A 23,307-nucleotide genomic window follows, 5' to 3' on the forward strand; every position below is an offset into this window, starting at 1 on the left:
TTGATTATGATATATTTGGTTGCAGGCACAGGAAACTTACTCTTTTTTAATTTTTTTTTGCACTTTATTTTTTTATTTTTATTTGTTTTTTACTTTACAATATTGTATTGGTTTTGCCATACATCAACATGAATCTGCCATGGGTGTACACATGTTCCCAATCCTGAACCCCCTCCCACCTCCCTCCCTATACCATCCCTCTGGGTCATCCCAGTGCACCAGCCACAAGCATCCTGTATCCTGCATCAAACCTGGACTGGCGATTTGTTTCTTATATATTATACATGTTTCAATGCCATTCTCCCAAATCATCCCCCTGCTCCTTCCACAGAGTCCAAAAGACTATTCTATACATCTGTGTCTCTTTTGCTGTCTCACATACAGGGTTGTCATTACCATCTTTGTAAATTCCACATATATGTGTTAGTATACTGTATTGGTGTTTTTCTTTCTGGCCTTCTTCACTCTGTATAATAGGCTCGTTTCATCCACCTCATTAGAACTGATTCAAATGTATTCTTTTTAATGGCTGAGTAATACTCCATTGTGTATATGTACCACAGCTTTCTTATCCATTCATCTGCTGCTGGACATCTAGGTTGCTTCCATGTCCTGGCAATTATAAACAGTGCTGCGATGAACATTGGGGTACACGTGTCTCTTTCAGTTCTGGTTTCCTCAGGGTGTATGCCCAGCAGTGGATTGCTGGGTCATTGGGCAATTCTATTTCCAGTTTTTTAAGGAATCACCACACTGTTCTCCATAGTGGCTGAACTAGTTTGCATTCCCACCAACAGTCTAAGAGGGTTCCCTTTTCTTCTCACCCTCTCCAGCATTTATTGCTTGTAGACTTTTGGATCGCAGCCATTCTGACTGGCGTGAAATGGTACCTCATAGTGGTTTTGATTTGCATTTCTCTGATAATGAGTGATGTTGATCATCTTTTCATGTGTTTGTTAGCCATCTGTATGTCTTCTTTGGAGAAATGTCTATTTAATTCTTTGGCCCATTTTTTGATTGGATCGTTTATTTTTTTGGAGTTGAGTTGCAGGAGTTGCTTGTGTCTTATTGGCTTAAGGAGGTAGTGAAAGGACTGTGCTGGCTCATGGAACTGAGAACATCTAGGGGATATCCAGATGTGAGGAGTGGGCCTGGTGACTCTGTCTTTCTGCTTCTGTGTGTGTGGGCCTCGCAGGCAGGCTCATTCAACATGGTTGTCCTTGGCAACCTAGTTCTCACTCTGAAGGAAAAGAGAGACTCTTCTTCCCCAATGAAAGTGTTGAGTTTGACTCTTACACCACTCTTAAGCACAAGCTGGAATCAAGGTTGCCGGGAGAGATATCAGTAACCTCAGATATGCAGATGACACCACCCTTATGGCAGAAAGTGAAGAGGAACTAAAGAGCCTCTTGATGAAAGTGAAAGAGGAGAGTGAAAAAGTTGGCTTAAAGCTCAACATTCAGAAAATGAAGATCATGGCATCCGGTCCCATCACTTCATGGGAAATAGATGGGGAAACAGTGGAAACAGTGTCAGACTTTATTTTTGGGGGCTCCAAAATCACTGCGGATGGTGATTGCAGCCATGAAATTAAAAGACGCTTACTCCTTGGAAGGAAAGTTATGACCAACCTAGAGAGCATATTCAAAAGCAGAGACATCACTTTGCCAACAAAGGTCCGTCTAGTTAAGGCTATGGTTTTTCCTGTGGTCATGTATGGATGTGAGAGTTGAACTGTGAAGAAAGCTGAGCACCAAAGAATTGATGCTTTTGAACTGTGGTGTTGGAGAAGACTCTTGAGAGTCCCTTGGACTGCAAGGAGATCCAACCAGTCCATCCTAAAGGAGATCAGCCCTGGGATTTCTTTGGAAGGACTGATGCTGAAGCTGAAACTCCAGTACTTTGGCCACCTCATGCGAAGAGTTCACTCATTGGAAAAGACCCTGATGCTGGGAGGGATTGGGGGCAGGAGGAGAAGGGGACGACAGAGGATGAGATGGCTGGATGGCATCACCAACTCGATGCACATGAGTTTGGGTGAACTCTGGGAGTTGGTGATGGACAGGGAGGCCTGGCGTGCTGCGATTCATGGGGTTACAGAGAGTCAGACACAACTGAGCGACTGAACTGAACTATACTGAACTGATTGTGGACTTAATTGTGTGCTGGAACCTGAACCCATCACTGTGGTCAAAGTGAGGCAGTGCTCTGACTGGCCAGGCCCGAGCCAGGTGGAGGGAATCAGCCCTTTTCTAGCAGGAGAGTGGAGAGTAGGGAGTGGTGGTCCCAGGGGGAAATAAGGCTCTGCCTTGGGGCTCCCCAGATGGCGCCTAGTGGTAATAACCTACCTGCCAATGCAGAAGACACAAGAGATGCGAGTTCTGTCCCTGGGTCGGGAAGATCCCCTGGAGGAGGGCATGGCAATACATGCCAGTATTCTTGCTTGGAGAATCCTATGGACAGGGAAACCTGTTGATAGGGTTGCAAAGAGTCAGACAAGATTGAAGCACGCACGCGTGACCTAGAAGCAAGGGGTGAAAGCAGTCAGCAGTGACCGTTTTCTGCCTTACAACCTAGTAGAGCAAGATGGAATTTCAACAGCAGAGACCCTGAAGAGTGGTAGTGCTCTGATGGAAGAAACATAAGCTGCCGAGGGAACACCCAGCGGAGCGCTTCAGGATGAATCTTTCTTTAAAGTATAATGAATAACAATCAAAAGCAGACTCTTAAAATTACGTGTTTGAAGGACATATAATTTGGTGATGGAACATGGCAATTAACCCTATTTTGGACATTTTCAGGCAGAAAACCTGTTGAGTCAGTGCCTGGCTGGGCCAGGTCTCTGCTGCAAGAGGACTGAGTGGTGAACTGCCCCAGGCCACCGGGGCAGTGACCTCTCACGCAGTGTTCCCTGTGGTGGTGAACATCCTACGTTTCCACGTGATAGGGGCTGGTCCAGTGTTGTCACAGTGGAACAGCCACCTCGGTTGCACCTTCAGTGAGAGAGAGCCAAGTGGACTACACAGTGAGGTCTGCACGGGGACCTGAATCACTGCCCCTGTGATGGAAGAGGGTTATTACAGAACATGTCATGGAGAGCATGGTTTTGAGATAGGCCATGATTATGCGAAGGTTCCTCCTGACTGTGGGAGCCCTGCCTCACTTTGTCTGCTACTTCCCATGTGGCAGTCCCTGAGGACTTCTCTTCTCATGGAGGTATAAGCATTCCTGGATGGGTGAGCATTCCCCACACTCACCTGGAAGAACTTCCTGAGAAGGATCACAGAGCTCAGATGGGCAGTCATCCTTACCCTCATTTGGGAGGACTTCCTGAGAGGGATTGAAGAGTGCAGATGGGCGAGCATCCTTACCCTCACATGGAGGACTTCCGGAGAGGATTGCATAGTTCAGGGAACATCAGTGGCCAGGTGAGTGTATTTGAGGTCTGTCTGCTCCTGGACACTGAAACTGTCTTGGAGTTTGCTCAAACTCGTGTCCATTGAGTTGGTGATGCCATCCAACCATCTCATCCTCTGTCTTCCCCTTCTCCTCCTGCCCTCAATCTTTCCCAGCGTCAGGGTCTGTTCCGATGAGTTGACTCTTTGCATCAGGTGGCCAAAATATTGGAGCTTCAGCCTCAACATCAGTCCTTCCAATGAATATTCAGAGTTGATTTCTTTTAGAATTGACTAGTTTGATCTTGCAGTCCACAGGACTCTCTAGAGTTTTCTCCAGTATCACAGTTTAAAAGCATCAATTCTTTGGTGCTCAGCTTGCTTTATGGTCCAACTCTCACATCCATACATGACTACTGGAAAAACTGTAGCTTTGACCATATGGACCTTTGCTGGCAAAGTAATGTCTCTGCTTTTTAATACGCTGTCTAGGTTTCTCATAACTTTTCTTCCAGCAAGAGAAGCCCCTGCAGTGAGAAGCCCACGTACCTGTGAAGACTCAGCACAGCCAGTAAAGAAGTGTATTTTAAAAAAGAGTTCACCAAGTTTTAAAATAAATGCATATTGGGCTGTTGTGAGGACTAAACAGGACAGTGTATATTTATCTCATTTATGAAGTATCTGGTACAGAGTTTGACCCTGAGAAGATGCTCAATAAATGGTAACTGCTAGATTTCCTGAAATGAACAATGAGATTAAAACTAAGCTGTATGTTTTGGGGCCAAAACTTAAATTTGGGGATACTTCTTCACAGTTAGGGCTTCCCTTGTGACGCAGCTGGTAAGGAATCCACCTGCAATGCGAGAGACCTGAGTTTGATCCCTGGGTTGGGAAGATCCCCTGGAGGAGGGAAAGGCTACCCACTCGAGTATTCTGGCCTGGAGAATTCCATGGACTATATGGTCCATGGGGTCGCAAAGAGTCAGACACAAGTGACTGACTTTCACTTCACTTCAGTAATCATGTGATAAAATCATCAGAATACTGGTTTGCTAGGCAAACACATACAACCATGTGTCTGCTGCCAGGCCACTTCCTCTAAGACTGCTGCTCCAAACCAGCCCTGGGAGATGGGGGAGATGGACCCACTGCATCAGGGGAGGTGGCAGGACTCGCCCAAGGCTTGCTCACAGCTGACCCGGGAGAGGTAGGAGTTGTGCGCAGGCTGTACTCACATAGGTGCGTGTACCTTGGAGTTGCTGGCAGGAGAGTTTGTGCTTCATGCTTGTCTGTGAAGGGGAGGAGCTCTGACTCCAAAGGTGAGGCCTTGTCTTATCCCATCATAGGGCTGAGCTAGAATAGTCAGATCATGATTGAAACGGGGCCCAAACTGATGTTGTGATGTAGCTTCTCCACACTTTGGCTGGGTTAGTCATTGTACATATGCTGCTGCTTTCTGCTGTGTTTCTAACCAAGCAAGACACAAGTCAAGTTATTGCTGAAAACATGGTGAGCCAAAGAGTAAATGCTCTTCACTGTTTTTTTTTTCTTTTTAATCTGTGAAGACAAATAGTTGAACTTGAAAATAATAATAAAATGAAGTACATAGAGAAAATCATAATAAAATTAACTGTGTGAATGTTTCTATCACTTCTGTTTGTTTAGCTTTCTGAATATAAAAAGGATCTGTCATTTCATACCTCAGCTTCTTTTAGTACTTAAAATCCATTATTTTGAGTTCTAAAGGTTTATAGGCAGAGTATTTTAATGAATTGAGATTGGTCTAGACTTTAAGCTTCTGCTAAAGCAAACCCTGATTCAGTCACTTCTTACCTTCCTTCTTACCTAAAATATAAATTTGGCTTCCATTTCTCATGGAAGGTCTTCCCTCATGACTGAATTGTTATGATTCATAATTCTCTGATCTCTGCTACATGCTAACCTGGCAGTGAACTTTAATGCATGTGTATCACAATTTGGATGTAAAATATGACCACAGCTGTAGCAAACATGCAAGATAAAGTTCATTATGAAATTCCAGAATGTAGAAATGTAGGGTTTTTTTTTTTTGCTTCTGGCAAATAAATTTTTGTTTTACTTTTTTCTGAAATAAGCCATTACAATAAATTATAGTTTGTGTAGCTTTAAATGAATTGGAAATCCTATTCTTCTGCACTGCAAGGGTAGTTGACATTGATAATATGATCCTAAGACATTGGAGAAGGAAATGGCAACCCACTCCAGTATTCTTGCCTGGAGAATCCCAGGGACGGAGGAGCCTGATGGGCTGCCATCTGTGGGGTCGCACAGAGTTGGATACGACTGAAGCGACTTAGCAGCAGCAGCAAGACATTAAGGTATTCCAGAGTGTCTTCTGAATCATTAAAGAAAAATTATCTTATGCATAGTTTTTTAGTTCATTTGTGTTTTACTGCATTTTAATTGAAAAATAGAGATCTGCTTATATCACATATATGGGCACTTTTTCATTTAAAAAGTAATACATGATCCATTAACGTATACGTATCATATATGCATATAGCTATAAATATAAAAATAGTAAATAATGTGCATGCATCCCTAATCCAGTCACTTCTTCCCATTCTGCTGCTGACCGTGGTCTGAGCCACTGCCTCTGATTCTGGTTACTGTGCTGAGCTAGCTGCTTACCCACTTCTCCTCCGGGCGTCCCTTCAGTCCACACGTGGCCAGAATCACATTTCCAAGCATTAGATCCCTTCGCCTGTCTGCCTTGGTTAACACCTACTTCCTCCTACCTCCCTGAGGTGCAGACCTCCCTCTGCAGGCTTAGGGCCTGGCTACACCCAGTGGGGCCCCCACCCATTTAGTGCCGTTTTGCACTCAGATTCTACCTTATTCAAGGTTGCTTACTTTGAGGGGCCTTTACTGAACCCCAAGTCACAAATTACCTGTTCTCTAGCTTTGCCTATCCTGATTAGATTTTTTCTCAAAGAACTTTTGTAGATGGGGAAACAGTGGAAACAGTGTCAGACTTTATTTTTTGGGGCTCCAAAATCACTGCAGATGGTGATTGCAGCCATGAAATTAAGAGATGCTTACTCCTTGGAAGGAAAGTTATGACCAACCTAGATAGCATATTCAAAAGCAGAGACATCACTTTGCCAACAAAAGGTCCGTCTAGTCAAGGCTCTGGTTTTTTCGGTAGTCATGTATGGATGTGAGAGTTGAACTGTGAAGAAAGCTGAGCACCGAAGAATTGATGCTTTTGAACTGTGGTGTTGGAGAAGACTCTTGAGAGTCCCTTGGACTGCAAGGAGATCCAACCAGTCCATTCTGAAGGAGATCAGCCCTGGGATTTCTTTGGAAGGACTGATGCTGAAGCTGAAACTCCAGTACTTTGGCCACCTCATGTGAAGAGTTGACTCATTGGAAAAGACTCTGATTCTGGGAGGGATTGGGGGCAGGAGGAGAAGGGGATGACAGAGGATGAGATGGCTGGATGGTATCACTGACTCAATGGACATGAGTCTGAGTGAACTCTAGGAGTTGGTGATGGACAGGGAGGCCTGGAGTGCTGCGATTCATGGGGTCGAAAAGAGTTGGACACAACTGAGCGACTGAACTGAACCTTTCAGGTTAAGAATCTAGAAGTGGGGACTTCCATGGTGGTCCAGTGGTTAAGACTTCGCCTTCCAGTGCAGGGTTGCAGGTTCGATTCCTGGTCGGGGAGATAAGATCCTACATGCCTTGTGGCCAAAAAACCAAAACATAAAACAGAGGTAACATTGTAAAAAATTCAATAAAGACTTAAAAATGGTCCACATCCAAGAAAAGATCTATAAAAATGATTTTTAACAATAAAGAATCTAGAAGTGTGTTCTAAATGGTTTATCTCATCAAATGCAAACTCTCACACCTGGATATTTTTCTTGATTTGCTGTCTCATTTGAACATATACATTTTATACAGTAAACTTAGAGTTCCTTTCATTGCTAAGATGCTGTTTCTAACAGTCAGTCATTTAAACAGCATTTAAACTGAGCTACAAGGGAATCCTCTCAACAGCATAACCCTGAATATAAATGTCATAAATCCCCAATGCTGACTATGTATATATGCTTGACCCTGTGCTGTGGTCTTTCTCCTCCATGTCTGGGGGCTTTCTCAGAACTCGGGGGTGTGAACTTATCCTCTGGTACTGAGCCACACATGCTCGCACTTACACAGGCTCCTGGGAGAGAAGACTGGGTGCTTGGTTAGGCCAGTGCTCTCACTGTCTTGGCCTGCTGCCCAGCCCCTTGGGTCCAGGTGTGCTCAGGCTGGTGTTTGCACCTGCTTCCTGAGCGCCGTGTATGGCCTGTTCTTGAGACCCAGGCTGAGCAGGACTTGATGTGTCTCAGCTCCGCGTGGAGGAGGCTCAGCAACCTGCTTATGGGAACCACAGCAGTGAAAGTAAGGCTGGTGTTAGCTGAACACTGTGCTGTTTCATTCACAGTGTAGGGTCACGCGTGTCATGTTCTTAGAGCTGAGGAGGCACTGGTAGTGTTTCCCGGGAAGAGCCCTTGGTGGACATGCCTGCTTTATGAGTGTGGCCTAGTGTTTATGGACCTGCAGACATAGCTCCCCTGTAATTCAGGGAGTGTTTGCGTTAGTTCAGCTGAGTTTGTCATTTGTGATGATTAAGTAGCATGTTTTCATATGACTGTATTATGATTTGTTTAATCATTTGCTCATTGGGTATACTTTAAAAATATTTTCAAGTTTTTCTTAGAATAAATAGTGTTAACATACTCTTTGTAGAAATTCCTTTGGGATTAGTTTTTGGTGCTATAGTCTTAAAAGGGGGATTAATAAGATTAACGACAAGAGTAATTTAAAATTTTTGTTGTGTATTTCCAGATTTTTTTCCAGAAGGATTGGCAAGTGATGAACCCTAGATTTTTTAAAAAGAGTTCTGGAAGTGGTAAATCATATGGAGTCATAAAATTTTTTTTTTGATAACTAAGGGGTAAAGTAATATGTAATATATATTACGATTTTTGGTTTTATTTCTTCATTTATATGTGTGCATGTGCTCAGTCATGTCTGACTCTTTGAGGCCCCATGGACTGTAACCCACCAGGCTCCTCTGTCCAAGGGATTATTATCCCGGCAAGAATTTTGGAGTGGGTTGCTGTTTCCTTCTACGGGGGATCTTCTCATCCCAGGGATCGAAGCCATGTCTCTTGTGTCTTTTGCGTTGACAGGCAAGTTCTTTACCACTGTGTCACCTGGGAAGTCCATCTTCATTTATGAATTAGGTTGAAATTTTAAAATAGTATCAATTTGCCAGCTGTATGGACTATTAATTCTTTTAACTTTTCAGATATAGTGAATTTTTATATGTTGTATTTTATTGCTTTTTTCCACCCATTAAAATATTTTTTAAATTAAAAAAGCCCATTTTATCTTTAATCATACCCTTCATATCTGTAACAGTCACATTGAGCTTTATTTTACAACTAAAATAAGTACATATACCCCTTTATTCTAAATATTATGACTTAAAAAATAAAAGGCAACTAAGATATTTTTCCTTTAAAAGTGTTCTTTTGTATTTGTGCCAACTTTATATTTCTGGGAGGTTTTACTATCATTTTTTTTAAAATTCATAATCATCAGGGCTGCAGAAACAAGTTTTAGCTATGAAAAAAAAAAACTGGGCCCCAAACCCAAATAAGGATGAGCCAGCCAGAAAGGTCTGCATGGAGCTGACATTGCTCTGTGGTGTGTGGTCCGTCTGCCTCCCAGACTGCTTGGCTTCAGTATCGCGTCTGCTGCTTTCACTCCCGCCGCCTGTGACTCTGCCAGTAGATTTTATCAAGTCTGAAGATGCTTCAAATCTACATGTTAACCGGGCCCAGGTCTCCATCATTGCATTTAGAATTCCAGTTAGAATCCTCCCATGTCTTCCCATTTATCTTTATCTCCCATTAGGGTTTTATAATTTTCTTTAAATAGATTGCTTATGTCCTTCTTTAAGTTAATTCCCCTAAGTTACTCTTAGTGCAGATGCTGCTGCTTTACTCATTTTGGTCCTATGGCAGTATATACTTTCTCAAAAGTTTGAAGCCACAGAATGACAACATTCAGTATGTATATACATCAGGTTGGTGCAATAGTAATTGCGATTTTACATTGTTGAACTTTGCTTGGAATTTGTTGTTTGGAATATATTCTTAAATAAGTGTGGTTATGTAATATATCATTTTAGTGTGCATTTCTCGCTTTTTTTTTTTTTTTTTTTGCTAGTGACTTATTACTTATTTTAGACTAGGGAAATGATGTTCCATGTAAAGCAGACTTGAGCAGTTTTTTTATTTGAGTTCAAAATGGGTCGTAAAGCAGCGGAGACAACTTGAAACATCAACAATGCATTTGGCCCAGGAACTGCTAATGATTGTACAGTGCAGCGGTAGGTTCAAGAAGTTTTGCAAAGGAGATGAAAGCCTTGAAGATGAGTGCAGTGGCTGGCCATTGGAAGTTGACAGTGACCAACTGAAAGGGTCATCAAAACTGATATTCATACTGCATAAGAAGTTGCTGAAGAATTCAACATCAGCCATTCTGTGGTCATTCAGCATTTGAAGCAAATTGGAAAGGTGAAAAAGCTCAATAAGTCAGTGCCTCACGAGCTGGCTGCAAATCAAAAAAATTGTCGTTTTGAAGTGTCATCTTCTCTTACTCTGTGTAGCAATAACAAACCATTTCTCGATGGGATTGTGATGTGTGATGAAAAGTGGATTTTATATGACAACCAGCGACAACCAGCGACAACCAGCTCGGTGGTTGGACTGAGAAGAAGCTCCAAAGCACTTCCCCAAACCAAACTTGCGCCAAAAAAAAGTCATGGTCATTATTTGGTGGTCTGCCTCCGGTTTGATCCACTACAGCTTTCTGAATCCCAGTGAAACCATTATATCTGAGAAGTATGCTCAGCAAATCAGTGAGATGCACCGAAAACTGCAACACCTGCAGCTGGCATTGGTCAACAGGATGGGCCCAGTTCTTACCATGACGACACCTGACCTCACATTGCACAACCAACGCTTCAAAAGTTGAACAAGTGGGTTATGAAATTTTGTCTCATCCGCGATATTCACCTGACCTCTTGCCAACCTACTGTCACTTCTTCAAGTATCTCGACAACTTTTTGCAGGCAAAATGCTTACATAACCAGGAAGAGGTGGAAAATGCTTTCCAAGAGTTTATCGAATCCTGAAGCACGGATTTTTACATTACAGGAATAAACAAACTTATTTCTTGTTGGTAAAAATGTGTTGATTGTAATGGTTCCTATTTTGATTAATAAAGATATGTTTGAGCCTAGTTATAATGGTTTAAAATTCATGGTCCAAAACCGCAATTACTTTTGTACCACTTAAGTATTTTAGTGTGTGCTCATCATAAATTGAAAGCTGTCTGCTTAGTAAAATTCACACTGTGTTCTCTTTTTTTACTCTATCTGAAAGTGCCTTTCCAACTTCTGGGTATAAGTTTACATCTTCTTTGATTAGTTCAGGTATCTCTTTACTGAGTGCTGTTTGTGGAGAGACAGGTAAAGAGTGTTAAAGTGCCAGATTGCTTGTTAGTTGATATATTCAGACACAGTGCTATTTTATCTTCTGTCTTTAAATTTTAGATCTCTGAGAATGCATCATTCTTAAAGTTCCTATAAGCACTAAAATCTCTTTTTTCCCCCCTGGAGATTGAAACACTATAAATTCTCTTAACAATAAAAGTCTCCTAAGTAAAGCCTTATGAGATTCTCTAAAGTGGACTACAACCACGAAATTAAAAGACGCTTGCTCTTGGAAGAAAAGCTATAACAAACCTAAACAGTGTATTAAAAAGTGGAGACAGCACTTTGCCAGCAAAACTTGTAATCAAAGCTATGGTTTTTCTAGTAGTCATGTATGGATGTGAGAGTTGGACTATAAAGAAGGCTGAGTGCCAAAGAACTGATGGATGCTTTTGAAGTGTGGTGCTGAAGAGTCTTAAGAGTCCCTTGGACTGCAAGGAGATCAAACCAGTCTATCCTAAGGGAAATCAACCCTGAATATTCATTGGAAGGACTGATGCTGAAGCTGAAGTTCCAGTCCTTTGCCCACCTGATGCAAAGAGTCGACTCATTGGAAAAAACCCTGATGCTGGCAAAGATTGAGGGCAGAAGGATAAAGGGGGCAACAGAGGATGAGATGGTTGGATGGCATCATTGACTCAATGGACATGAGTTTGAGCAAACTCCAGGAGATAGTGGAGGACAGAGGAACCTGGCATGCTGCAGTCTATGGAGTTGCAAAGAGTCGGATACGACTTAGCGACTGAATAACAACAAAGTGTGTGCGTGTGTGTGGTTTTTAAAATGTGAGCACGTGTTAAGGATGTCAAAGAGCAGCATCCTCTCTGAATTAGCTGCAGTGGTTGCTGTGGAGGTAGGCTCCAGAGTCTTCAGGGGACTTTTCCATTGACCCAGAAGATACCATGTCCCTTACTCTGAAGGCCCATCAGGGTTCTCCACCACCTCTCTTCACTAAAGGGCACCTCTGGAATTTGAGGGGGTAATTATACAATCTCTGTACATTAGGGATTTCATTAGATGATTATTTTTTTTTTTTTTAGAAAAATGGGGGGAAAATCACAGAGTCTATATGAAAAAATCCACAGGCTGCCCCTGTTTCCTAGTTCTAATACCAAGCCATTTTCTTTCCTTATTGTGTCAAAATGCACTACGTGTTCTTATAGAATATGGAATTATAGTTGCCTGGTTTCAGAAGATTTCAAGCCCAAAACTGTTGTGCATTTTATTAACTCCATTCGGGTAGTATACTGTTTAATGATGTCTAACACTATTTTAGTTGATACTACAGAACATATGTTCACTTTCTTTTTTTTTTCCCAATTTGAACCCATTACATATTTTAATTTGTGAAATGTCACTTTTTTTTTTTGAACCCTCCTCCCTCCCCCCTCCCCATACCATCCCCCTGGGCCGTCCCAGCGCATCAGCCCCAAGCATCCAGCATCGTGCACTGAACCTGGACTGGCATCTCGTTTCATACATGACATTTCACATGTTTCAATGCCATTCTCCCAAATCTTCCCACCCTCTCCTTCTCCCACAGAGTCCATAAGACTGTTCTATACATCAGTGTCTCTTTTGCTGTCTCGTATACAGGGTTATCGTTACCATCTTTCTAAATTCCATATATATGCGTTAGTATACTGTATTTATGTTTTTCCTTCTGGCTTACTTCACTCTGTATAATAGGCTCCAGTTTCATCCACCTCATTAGAACTGATTCAAATGTATTCTTTTTAATGGCTGAGTAATACTCCATTGTGTATATGTACCACAGCTTTCTTATCCATTCATCTGCTGATGGACATCTAGGTTGCTTCCATGTCCTGGCTATTATAAACAGTGCTGCGATGAACATTGGGGTACACGTGTCTCTTTCCCTTCTGGTTTCCTCAGTGTGTATGCCCAGCAGTGGGATTGCTGGATCATAAGGCAGTTCTATTTCCAGTTTTTTAAGGAATCTCCACACTGTTCTCCATAGTGGCTGTACTAGTTTGCATTCCCACCAACAGTGTAAGAGGATTCCCTTTTCTCCACACCCTCTCCAGCATTTATTATTTATAGACTTTTGGATCGCAGCCATTCTGACTGGTGTGAAATGGTACCTCATAGTGGTTTTGATTTGCATTACTCTGATAATGAGTGATGTTGAGCATCTTTTCATGTGTTTGTTAGCCATCTGTATGTCTTCTTTGGAGAAATGTCTATTTAGATCTTTGGCCCATTTTTTGATTGGGTCATTTATTTTTCTGGAGTTGAGCTGTAGGAGTTGCTTGTATATTTTTGAGATTAGTTGTTTGTCGGTTGCTTCATTTGCTATTATTTTCTCCCATTCTGAAGGCTGTCTTTTCACCTTGCTAATAGTTTCCTTTGATGTGCAGAAGCTTATAAGTTTAATTAGGTCCCATTTGTTTATTTTTAACTCAGCTTCAACACTTGACTTTGAGGCTCTCTAGATAAAGATTTTGTTTGATTAGAAATTAGAGCCTTTTGCCTGAGGAGAATATGCTCTGAACCCTCCCCAAACTTGATTGAGATACAACCGACGTATATACTGGGTGTGTAAGGTATATAATATAACGGTTTCCTGTATGTATGTATTGTAAAATAATTACCACGGAAGATTAGTGAACATATGCTTTACCTCACTTTATTAGATTTTTTTTTTTTTTCCTGGAGGTGAGAACTTTTAAGATCTACTCACTTAACAGCTTTCAGATACACAACATGGTTTTACCTGTAGTTGGCATGCTGTGCATCACTTCTAGAACTTACTCTCACTTTGACCTTTGACCACTGTCAGCACTGCCCCACACTCCCCAAGAATATGCTTTCCTTAATGAATGGAGGCTGCAGGAGTGGCAGTTGGTGTTAGCTGGCAGGGTTGGCAGAGGGCTGATGGCAGGCTTGAACCTGAGCCATCAGGCGAGTCCTTTGTGCCGTCTTCTAACAGGCCTTTAAATGTAAACCTTAGCTTCTGGTCGGAGGACTACCCCAAGAATGTTCTCTTGCCCAGGACTGCACATCTGAGGTGCAGTGACCACGGTACGCTCGCAGGACTCCACACGCCGGCAGTTCCACCAGCTCAGTGGAGAAAGCGCTGCGGTTTCTCCTGCTGTTGTTACTGGTGGCAGAGCTCCACCCTCCTCTGTGATCCTGGGCCCAGACGAGGAGACGTCTCCCAGAACCACAGTGTTGCTCTGGCTCAGGGCCTGGCCCTGCCCTGCAGACACTGCGTGGCCCAGCTCCACCACGGAGTCCCATGTGCCTGGCCTTTCCCAGTTGCTGGGCTCGTTGGGTAAAGCAGGGAAGAGAGCTTTCATGTCCATCTTTGCTGCTTCCTGGGCTCTAACCTCTTGACTTGTTTCTTTGTAAAACTTAGGACCTCGATTATGTACAACATTCAAACAGCATGGGTTTCTGAAGATGCCCTCAGTAAGGAGGTGAAGTCCGGTTTATCCCTTAACACATAGCATTCACTACTGGGTGCTGGATCATGATCGTGTCTGTCCTGCCTACTGCATCGGAATGCCCAGGGCACTAAATAAGAGGGGCTAAGCAAAAATGATCAGGAAATTGTAAAACCCCACGCTAATGTTTGCTTTCATGTTGTTGTGAGTCCAGAGAAGACTTGACTTCCAGCGTTTCAGCCTTTCCTGTGCCACCCAGAGATCCATTTCTCAGAATTTTCTCTTTACAGCCACGTGGGGGTGTGGGCAGCGTGAGGGAGCAGAGGGCGTTTGTGTCTGAAAGACTTCAGTGCTGCTTTAAATGGAAGACTTCGGGGACTTTCCTGGCTGGCCGGGGCTGAGACTCCGCGCTTCTGCGGGGGTGTGGGTTCATAGTCTGGTTGGGGAACTAAGATCCCACGGGCTGCATGACACGGCCGGGTGTGGGGGTGAAGAAAACAAAACTAAAGACTTTGTTTAAATAAGATGATACAGTTGTGTGAACTCTTTCTTAGAGACAAAAGTGATTCTGTGTGTAAATTTAAACATGATTTGTGATCACCGTGTCAGAATTGTTCTCAGAATGCTCTTTGTCCTACGAAGGTATTTTATTAGCTTAAACCAATCCAAATCCATTAATCTTCATGATGATGTCACTGTTTAGTTGAATTGGTCCGTTTGGGAAAAACGTACCAACTCCCATGGATGTATGCCTTGCTTAGGCAATTAGCACCTGTTTTGCAAAGAGAACATCAGAGGTAAGCCTTTCTCAGTGTCAGTCTAACGAGCATAACATGAGTTTATCTGTTCTTGCTGTGAAACGAGTGTCAGTAAAATGAGGCTAGTCAACATGTCCTTAGCACAGGATATGAAAAGGTCTGTGAGAAATGGTTCTGCAGTCACAGGGCTCTCGCTTGACGTCAGGAGACATGCCTGTAGGCTAGAAATACACAAACCATGAAGAATTCTAGAATAAGTGGCGCTTATTGAAGCACTGTGCTCCCCGAGGCATTGTCTCTGATGATGCCAGAGAACACACACTTTCAAATACCATAGACTTGAGCTGGGACTTGACAGGCCACGAGGAGTCCCCTAATGGAAGAATGTAAAACAAGGGATGGCAACCCACAGCCCTTGTGAGGGATGTGAGAAGACTGGCAGCTGACATTGGCCAGGGCCTGGGAGGGCCCAGCAGGAGGCGGTGCTTGTGTAATCTGTTGGAGCTGTGTTCATTCATACACACACGTTTCTCTCAGGACAGCTGCTCTGATGTTAAGTTAGGAGTAAGAGATCGTGTGCTTAGTTATAACACTGCTTTCCATAGGAAGATTCTGCCCCAGGTTATTGTTTTAATTGCATAGGTTTGTGCCGTGAGCCCTCCCCACCCTGGTTGACCTAGAGCTAAACGGAGAGAAAGTGGGCCTCTCTGTTTACAGAGGAGGTGTGTGCCCGTGGAATTTGGACGAGGTACTCCCTCTTTTTTTAAAAGAAAAAGCATCTTTCTTTGGTAATTATTGCTCTCTTCCTTCCTACATCTATTAAAGGGAGGTAACATGATCTTTGGCTTGTAAATTAAAAATATTTTAAGTGCCCAGAGTTAATCCTCTCAGTGAAATAGACATTGGCACAGAAGGCTTCCCTTTACTATGTGGCTTAGTAGTAAAGAATCAGCTTGTCAATGCTGGAGACACGAGTTCAATCCCCACTTCCTCCTGATTTTAGAGGTTAACTTGTAGATGAGTCTATTCCACCTACTTCTCCTTACAGCTTAGACCATTTCCCAGTCATTGACATACAAGTTTTAGGTGCCTTATTCATTTTGCCTTGAGAATATTCAGGCGCTGCAGTTTTGAAAATTTCTCTGGTAGTTGAAAGATTGGTATGAGATTACTTTTATTGGATTCCACACAGAAGGTCCCAGAGCATCACTGAAATAGCGCTGTTGCATAACTGTCCTGTGTTTAAAAATAACAGTTGGGTAGCATCAGCTCTTGCTGAGGGCTGTGAACCTGCACTCTTTTGGTTGTTTGTATGAACTCTGACCACAGACTGGCTTCCAGGGTGTCTCGCCAAGTGATCCTTTGTAGGAAGCCCCACGCTTGTTGCCATGCCATCTGATGCTGTTGCAGCTGCTGACAGCACAGCAGATGGACAGCATTTGGTGTCTGTGCAGGGCTGACTTGCCAGCACTGGAGGATTTTCATAGTTGTTTTTATACTGCTCTGAGGTCTCATTTCCTGAGGTTGCAGATTGTCTGTAACTCAGACTGAAGAAAGTCAGTTTCAAAGTCACAGACTCTGTGTTAGGGTCAGGATGTGTTTTCCAGCTATGCACTTTTGAAATTGATACTCTTTTTATTGCCTGTTTTATCACATGAGAAACTCTTGCCCTTCTTTTTGCTGGCCATCTGTACAAGTAGAAATAGGCAGAGAATTGCTCTAGGATCCAGATGTGGAGATTGTGGGATGACTTAATTAGGGAATGTGTGAATGTACCAAAGATTGTGCATAGGAACCAATATTTATTTGTGAGCTGCTGTTACATCTTTGGGGGCACCTATTTTTTATTCACTTAAGAGTAGCAGCTAGATTTTTATCTGTTGTTAGTTCAGCTTCTATTTCCATTTGAATTAAGGATAGATAGTCACATGTGTTTTGTTTTTATTAAGTCAGTAAGCAGTTGGGTATTCATAAAACCCACTTTAATAAGTGCATATTAAAACAAAATAGTGTTGTATTAAGAGAAACATGTAACTTTGTTTAGAGATGCACAGACAGATCTTCTCTTCATTTGCTTGCAAATCAAAGACAATTATGAACAACTTACTTTTCAAAATTTCACCTTTTAATATTAGGTGAAAAAATCATGATTTTTGTGTTAAGTATAGAGGAAATGGAACATATTGCTAAGGGCCAGGTCATTTAACCAAGGAACACAGTAAGTTAAATGACTAATAAATCACTTCTTTTGGAATTCCTCCTCTTTATAATTACACTCCAGGGAAGTCTTCAAATTTAGAAAGGAGAAATAAGAATCTAAATGTTGTGAAAAATATTTTGCATATCTTAATCTTTATTTTGCTCAGTCGTGTCTGACTCTTTGCCACCCCATGAACTATACAGTCCATGGAATTCTCCAGACCAGAATACTGGAGTGGGTAGCTGTTCCCTTCTCCAGGTGATCTTCCCAACCCAGGGATTGAACCCAGGTCTTCTGCATTGCAGGTGGATTCTTTACCAGCTGAGGCATCAGGGAAGCAGGAGCTATCAACTTGTGGTTTTATGTGTAACAGGAAGTTAAAATATAAAAGCGTAGAATTGAAAAGAGGCAGAGAGTTAGAGGAAAGAATATTAAACTGGCAGTCGATGCATACCAGTGTTCTTATTTGTCTCAGCCATTAACTAGTTATGAAACCTAAAGTCTTATTTTCTCTTAGCTTCTAGTATTATCTTTCAGTTTTTAAAATAATTTTTGTTGAAGTATATATTCTTTATTAGTTTTTGTGGTGACTATCTGTAGAAGGTAAACTGAGTATATTTCAGAAAAAAAGGCTTCATTTCATTTTCACTCTTTCTTGGTATGGATTTTGGGTTAACTAGTTTTTTCTCAAAACTTTGAAAATACGAACTTAGTGCTTTCTAGTATTTATTGTATTTAATAATAGTGTAATAATAGTAGTATAATAGTATAATAAATATATATATAAATATATATAATAGTATAATAATATAATAATAATAGTATTTATTACTATTGAGAAGTCTGCTGCTAGTCTATCATTCCCTTGTAACTCTTTTTTTTCCCCCATTGTTTTTCAATCTATTTTTCAAGACGTTTTTTCCTTGATGTGTTATAGCCTCACTACAGTTCATCTAGGAGGTTTGTTTCTTGGTACTCACTGTGGGCTTTCAGTATCAGGATTCATGTCTTCAATTCTGGAAGATTTTTAGTGTTAGATATAATACTGCTTACCTCCATTCCTTCCGACTTCCTATCTGGAAATACTGTGAGGTGTGTTTGTCTACCTGTTGTATTACTTCTCTGTATGTCCAGTTCAGTCACTCAGTTGTGTCAGACTCTTTGCCACCCGATGAACCGCAGCATGCCTGGCCTCCTTGTCCATCACCAACTCCTGGAGTCTACCCAAACTCATGCCCATTGAGTCAGTGATGCCATCCAACCATCTCATCCTCTGTTGTCCCCTTCTCCTCCTGCCTTCAATCTTTCCCAACATCAAGGTCTTTTCAAATGAGTCAGCTCTTTGCATCAGGTGGCCAAAATATTGGAGTTTCAGCTTCAACATCAGTCCTTCCAATGAACACCCAGGACTGATTTCCTTTAGGATGGACTGCTTGGATCTCCTTGCTGTACGTCCTCTCTTTTTCTACACGTGGAGCAAACTTCAGTTTACTCATTTTCTCTTTGTGCCTGGTGTTGAGTTTCACCCATCTATTGATTTTTTTAATCAAGACCATATATATTTTTTTTTTTTTTCATTTCCAGGACTTCCAGTGCATTTTTGTTTTCGTATCTCTTCTTGGTTCATTATCTGACTGCTTTTGATTCCACAAATTAGGGGTGGTTATTTTTCTTTTGTATCTCTTTGAAGGTTTTGACACATGTATCTTAGAGTCCTTTTCAGTTTGCCGTGTTTTCATTTTTTCAAGATTATCTTTCTCTGATTGTTGAGTATTTGTCAGTCCTTCTTGAAGTTAGGAGAAAGCGATGGCACCCGACTCCAGTACTCTTGCCTGGCAAATCCCATGAACAGAGGAGCCTGGTAGGCTGCAGTCCATGGGGTCGCGAAGAGTCAGACACGACTTTCCCTTTCACTTTTCACTTTCACGCATTGGAGAAGGAAATGGCAACCCACTCCAGTGTTCTTGCCTGGAGAATCCCGGGGACGGGGGAGCCTGATGGGCTGCCGTCTATGGGGTCGCACAGAGTCGGACACGACTGAAGTGACTTAGCAGCAGCAGCAGCTTGAAGTTAATTTCCCTCCTGTGTTATGCTTTCAGTGTAAAAGCCTGTCTAAGTGGGACTCTGGGCCCCTCTTTCTGCACCCCTTCCCCATGTGTTGGTTTTGCTGTTGTCTCAGCCCCACCCCATGCCCCTCACTTAGAACCAGATCTCGATTGGAGGTTCAGGCCCCTGTGCTTGTTGATGTGTAGAATAATGCAGACGTGCTCCCTGGGCTGGGTGCTCTCTGCTTTCTCCTGCTGCTCCAGACGTCTGGCTTTATCACAGCTGTCACCCCAGCAGTGTTCACAGAGGCCTTTTCGGTTTCTTTCCACAGGGAGAGTGTGCTTTGTCCGGCTAGTGTGGTTGAGTGCTATGAGCCTCGCCCTGAACTACTTAGGTCTACCTGCACGCTGGCTGCTGCCAGCAAGCGGATGCCTTTGAGTGCTGGTTCTGCTCCAGGCTTCTCCCTTTTTCTGAACCAGAGCCCTGTGGCTTCAGCCCATGTTGCCAGCCCATTGTTGTTCCATGTATCTTATTTCTCTTGTTTGTAAATATGACCGATTTCCTTCCTTCCTCAACTCTCCCTCCCTTCTTTCCTCTCTTCCTTTTCAAAAATAATTATCTATTGTTACTATCTTTAAAACCTGAACTTACAAGGTATCCTGCCCAGAAATTCTGTGTCTTACTTTCTTCATTTTTACTAAGTAATCTGAAAGGTCCCTTCAAGTTGCAAAAGTTCTAACTTCCCCATACACACTAGGCAGCCAGAGAAGTTATCTGTGAGATCAGGGGTTTGGCACATTCCAATCAACCCAGTCACTTTCGTGTCCTTAAGGATCTGGGCCAAAGAAGCTTATGAGTTATTGATCTCGAAAGACATCAAAAATATTGTGGTCTCTGCAGAAATGTTTCTGGTCATTATTTTTCACGGCAGACTTTGCTTTTGTAGGAAAAGCAAAGACAAAACCTCTCTAACCCATAGGAGTAATGCCTTGGTTTTTCTTGGTCTAAAGATCACACTGCTGTGGAAATGGAGCTGGCTGCTGTCTCCTCGTCTCTCTCACCACATACATCTCCTTTTCTCTGGCATGACTTCAGAGACTTGGCTCCTTCCAGAAGCAGCTTCATAAGAACTGAGAACTCATTTTCATTTTCTGTTAAGAAGTAATAATAGGTTGTTCAGCAAACTATTTCAGCAGTTCCCAGAGGGGACTTGGGAAGGAATGGAGAGGGGTCGTTGTCAGTTAGGAGGAGGTGGAAAGAAGCTTCTGAAGTCTCTTAATGGATGACTGGTAAAGCTGTTTGTTTGTGTTTTATGAATAATGTTTAATGAAGAACTGCCAAAATTACAGTTAACATTTTTTGAAAAATAAATAACTTAGTTAGGGAGCAACCATATGGTATCTGTTTAAAACTAGAGGTGTAGCATCTATTTCGGAGAAGGCAATGGCACCCCACTCCAGTACTCTTGCCTGGAAAATCCCATGGACGGAGGGGCCTGGTGGGCTGCAGTCCATGGGGTCGCACAGAGTCGGACACGACTGAGCGACTTCACTTTATTTTTTCACTTTCATGCATTGGAGAAGGAAATGGCAACCCACTCCAGTGTTCTTGCCTGGAAAATCCCAGGGACAGGGGAGCCTGGTGGGCTGCCGTCTATGGGGTCGCACAGAGTCAGGCACGACTAAAGCGACTTAGCAGCAGCAGCAGCAGCATCTGTTTAAAAAAACAGACCTACTAAAAGGCCAGACACAAACCAAAACCCCCTTCCACTTTAATAGTCTTTATGATTTATGATTAAATTTAAAATTATATCTGTTTATTTAAAAATTGTGTGTGTTAGTTGCTCAGTCGTGTCTGACTCTTTGTGGCCCTGTAGACTGTTACATCTACTAAATTTAAAGTTGTGTCTGTTAAATTGAAAAATTAGATCTAGGAGTTTTAAACTTTTCAAAAAGCATATTAAATTTGACAAGTGGAAGTTCTGAGGAAATGTAGATGTGATCCCAGCCTGATGGTTCTCGATCTCTTACTGCTAACCTTCTAAGTAGAAGAATTACAGGTGACTGCAGGTTTCAGGGAGCCAGGTGAAGGAGCGAAGCCAGGGAGAAGAGTGGGCTGAGGTTCTGCCATTAATTCGGAAGGACATAGGCAGAACAGAGGGGAGAGACGGGCTCCTGAGTGGGCCCAGGAGAAGGGGGTGATGCTGCTGTGAGCAGGTGCCCGGGCCACCTTCTGCCGTGGCCCCCACCTCCCTGGCAAATGAGGTGCGACCTGAACACCAGGGCCCCAAAGCTGGTATCAGAAGTGATCCTTTGGATCTCAAGAGGAAGCTTGCGCTGCCCATGAACTCCCTCTGATGGGAATTCTGTTGCCTCATAATTAGTTTGTCTGAAAAAAAAGAAAGAAAGACTATAAAACGATTAGAATTTTTTCTGTGAGACCTTGTGATCATTAATGCTAAAATGATTTAGAACAAAATTGAGTTGTACTCCTCATTTAACTGCTTGATTTAGTGTAATGATCTCAGCCCTTCTGAACAGCATCTGATAATGCCTTTTGTTTTAAGTTTTAAATCATATCAGGAACCCATCCCTAATAGTTTATGATGACATTTGTGAATTGGGCTGATAATTAGCCCAGTTGGTTAAAACGCTGTTGGAGAGAGCCAGAGTATTGCTTCAGTTCCTGGGTTGGCTAGTCAATTTCTTTAACTTTTCTGAACACAGTTAATTTCTTTCCGTTTTCACCTCGGTCACCCCAGAGGAGTAGATTCTCACATCGCTGTCATAAAAACAACTTGAGGGTGGGTGAGTAGGGCATGGTGTGTATATCAGTTTTATCTTCATGAAAATATATGTACACACACAGTCTCTTTTTTTAAGTATATAAAAATAACATAGTTGCCCCTTGTGGGACAAGCAGAGAGTTAATTTAAAGATGTTTTTCTCTGCATTATTTATACAGTACTTAGCAAAGTATTTGTTCAAAGAGTATTTGTTCACTCAGAGTGGTATAAAGAATCTTTATGATGTGACTCTTGGTCTCTGTGTAACCATAATCTTGAAGAGAAATGTGGCATGATATAGTTTTTATCTGTTTTGAAGGTACTTTTTAGAATTTAATTTTATAGTATCAAAGAGCCATTGAAGGAAATATGGTGCCAGATTGTAAGAAGTGTCTCCCTTTGTATCTTATTAGAATCAATTTTAAGACTATAAATAGAGTTTCATTGAAAGGCCATGATTTTAACCTCAAGATAGCCCTTATTTTGTGCAGCTTTTATTTTGTTATAATGGCTTGTGATGAATGTCACTTTACAAGGGAGGAAACAAGTATTCAGAGGTTCTGAATCAGCCTCTGCCATGGGAGGCCAGGGCAGGAGAGGCCCGAGTTCACCTGGGGGCATAACTCTGTTGCGTCTTGTGCTGGGATATCTTCACTTGAGACTTTCCACTTGAGACTTCCAGAGTTGGGAGCTGTGTGAGCATGGTTTTAAAAGCCAAGTACAGAACAGATGGTGCTATACTTTGGTTTTGGAAAAATCATTTATGTATGCTTCTGTATGTGCTTCCCAGGTGGCAGAGTAGTGAAGAATCCACCTGCTAGTGGAGGAGATGCAAGAGACGTGGGATCAGTCCCAGGGTCAGGAAGATCCCCTGGAGGAGGGCATGGAGACCCACCCCAGTATTCTTGCCTGGAGAATCCCGTGGACAGAGGAGCCTGGCGGGCTACAGTCCCTGGGGTCACAAGAGTCCTACATGACTGAGTACACACGCAAGCACACACAAAGACAGTCACACACACACGCACACTTCTATATGCATAGACTGTCTTCAGAAGATACTATGTAAGAACTGGTAACCGTGGTTGCCTCTGGTTGTGGTGAATTGTGCTT

At 42.4% G+C, this 23,307-nt stretch overlaps 1 protein-coding gene across 11 annotated transcripts in view; it reads left to right on the top strand.

The window, feature by feature from the left end:
- The window catches only part of TULP4 (TUB like protein 4), a 199,147-nt gene that overhangs the window by 73,720 nt on the left and 102,120 nt on the right, over positions 1-23,307 (top strand). The window contains exon 1 of one of the 11 annotated variants that reach the window (XM_086318552.1): positions 2,802-3,428. The exons of the other annotated variants lie outside the window; for them this stretch is intronic. Coding sequence (XP_086174678.1) covers positions 3,354-3,428 — 75 coding nt within the window. The 5' untranslated portion in view covers positions 2,802-3,353. Of the gene's footprint in view, positions 1-2,801; positions 3,429-23,307 lie in introns of those variants that run through there. 11 annotated transcript variants of the gene reach the window in all.

This window comes from Bos grunniens, chromosome 9 (genome assembly GCF_055505025.1).
Source record: "Bos grunniens cultivar Pamir isolate PY7600 chromosome 9, Bosgru_T2T1.0, whole genome shotgun sequence".
NCBI classification, from domain to species: Eukaryota; Metazoa; Chordata; class Mammalia; order Artiodactyla; family Bovidae; genus Bos; species Bos grunniens.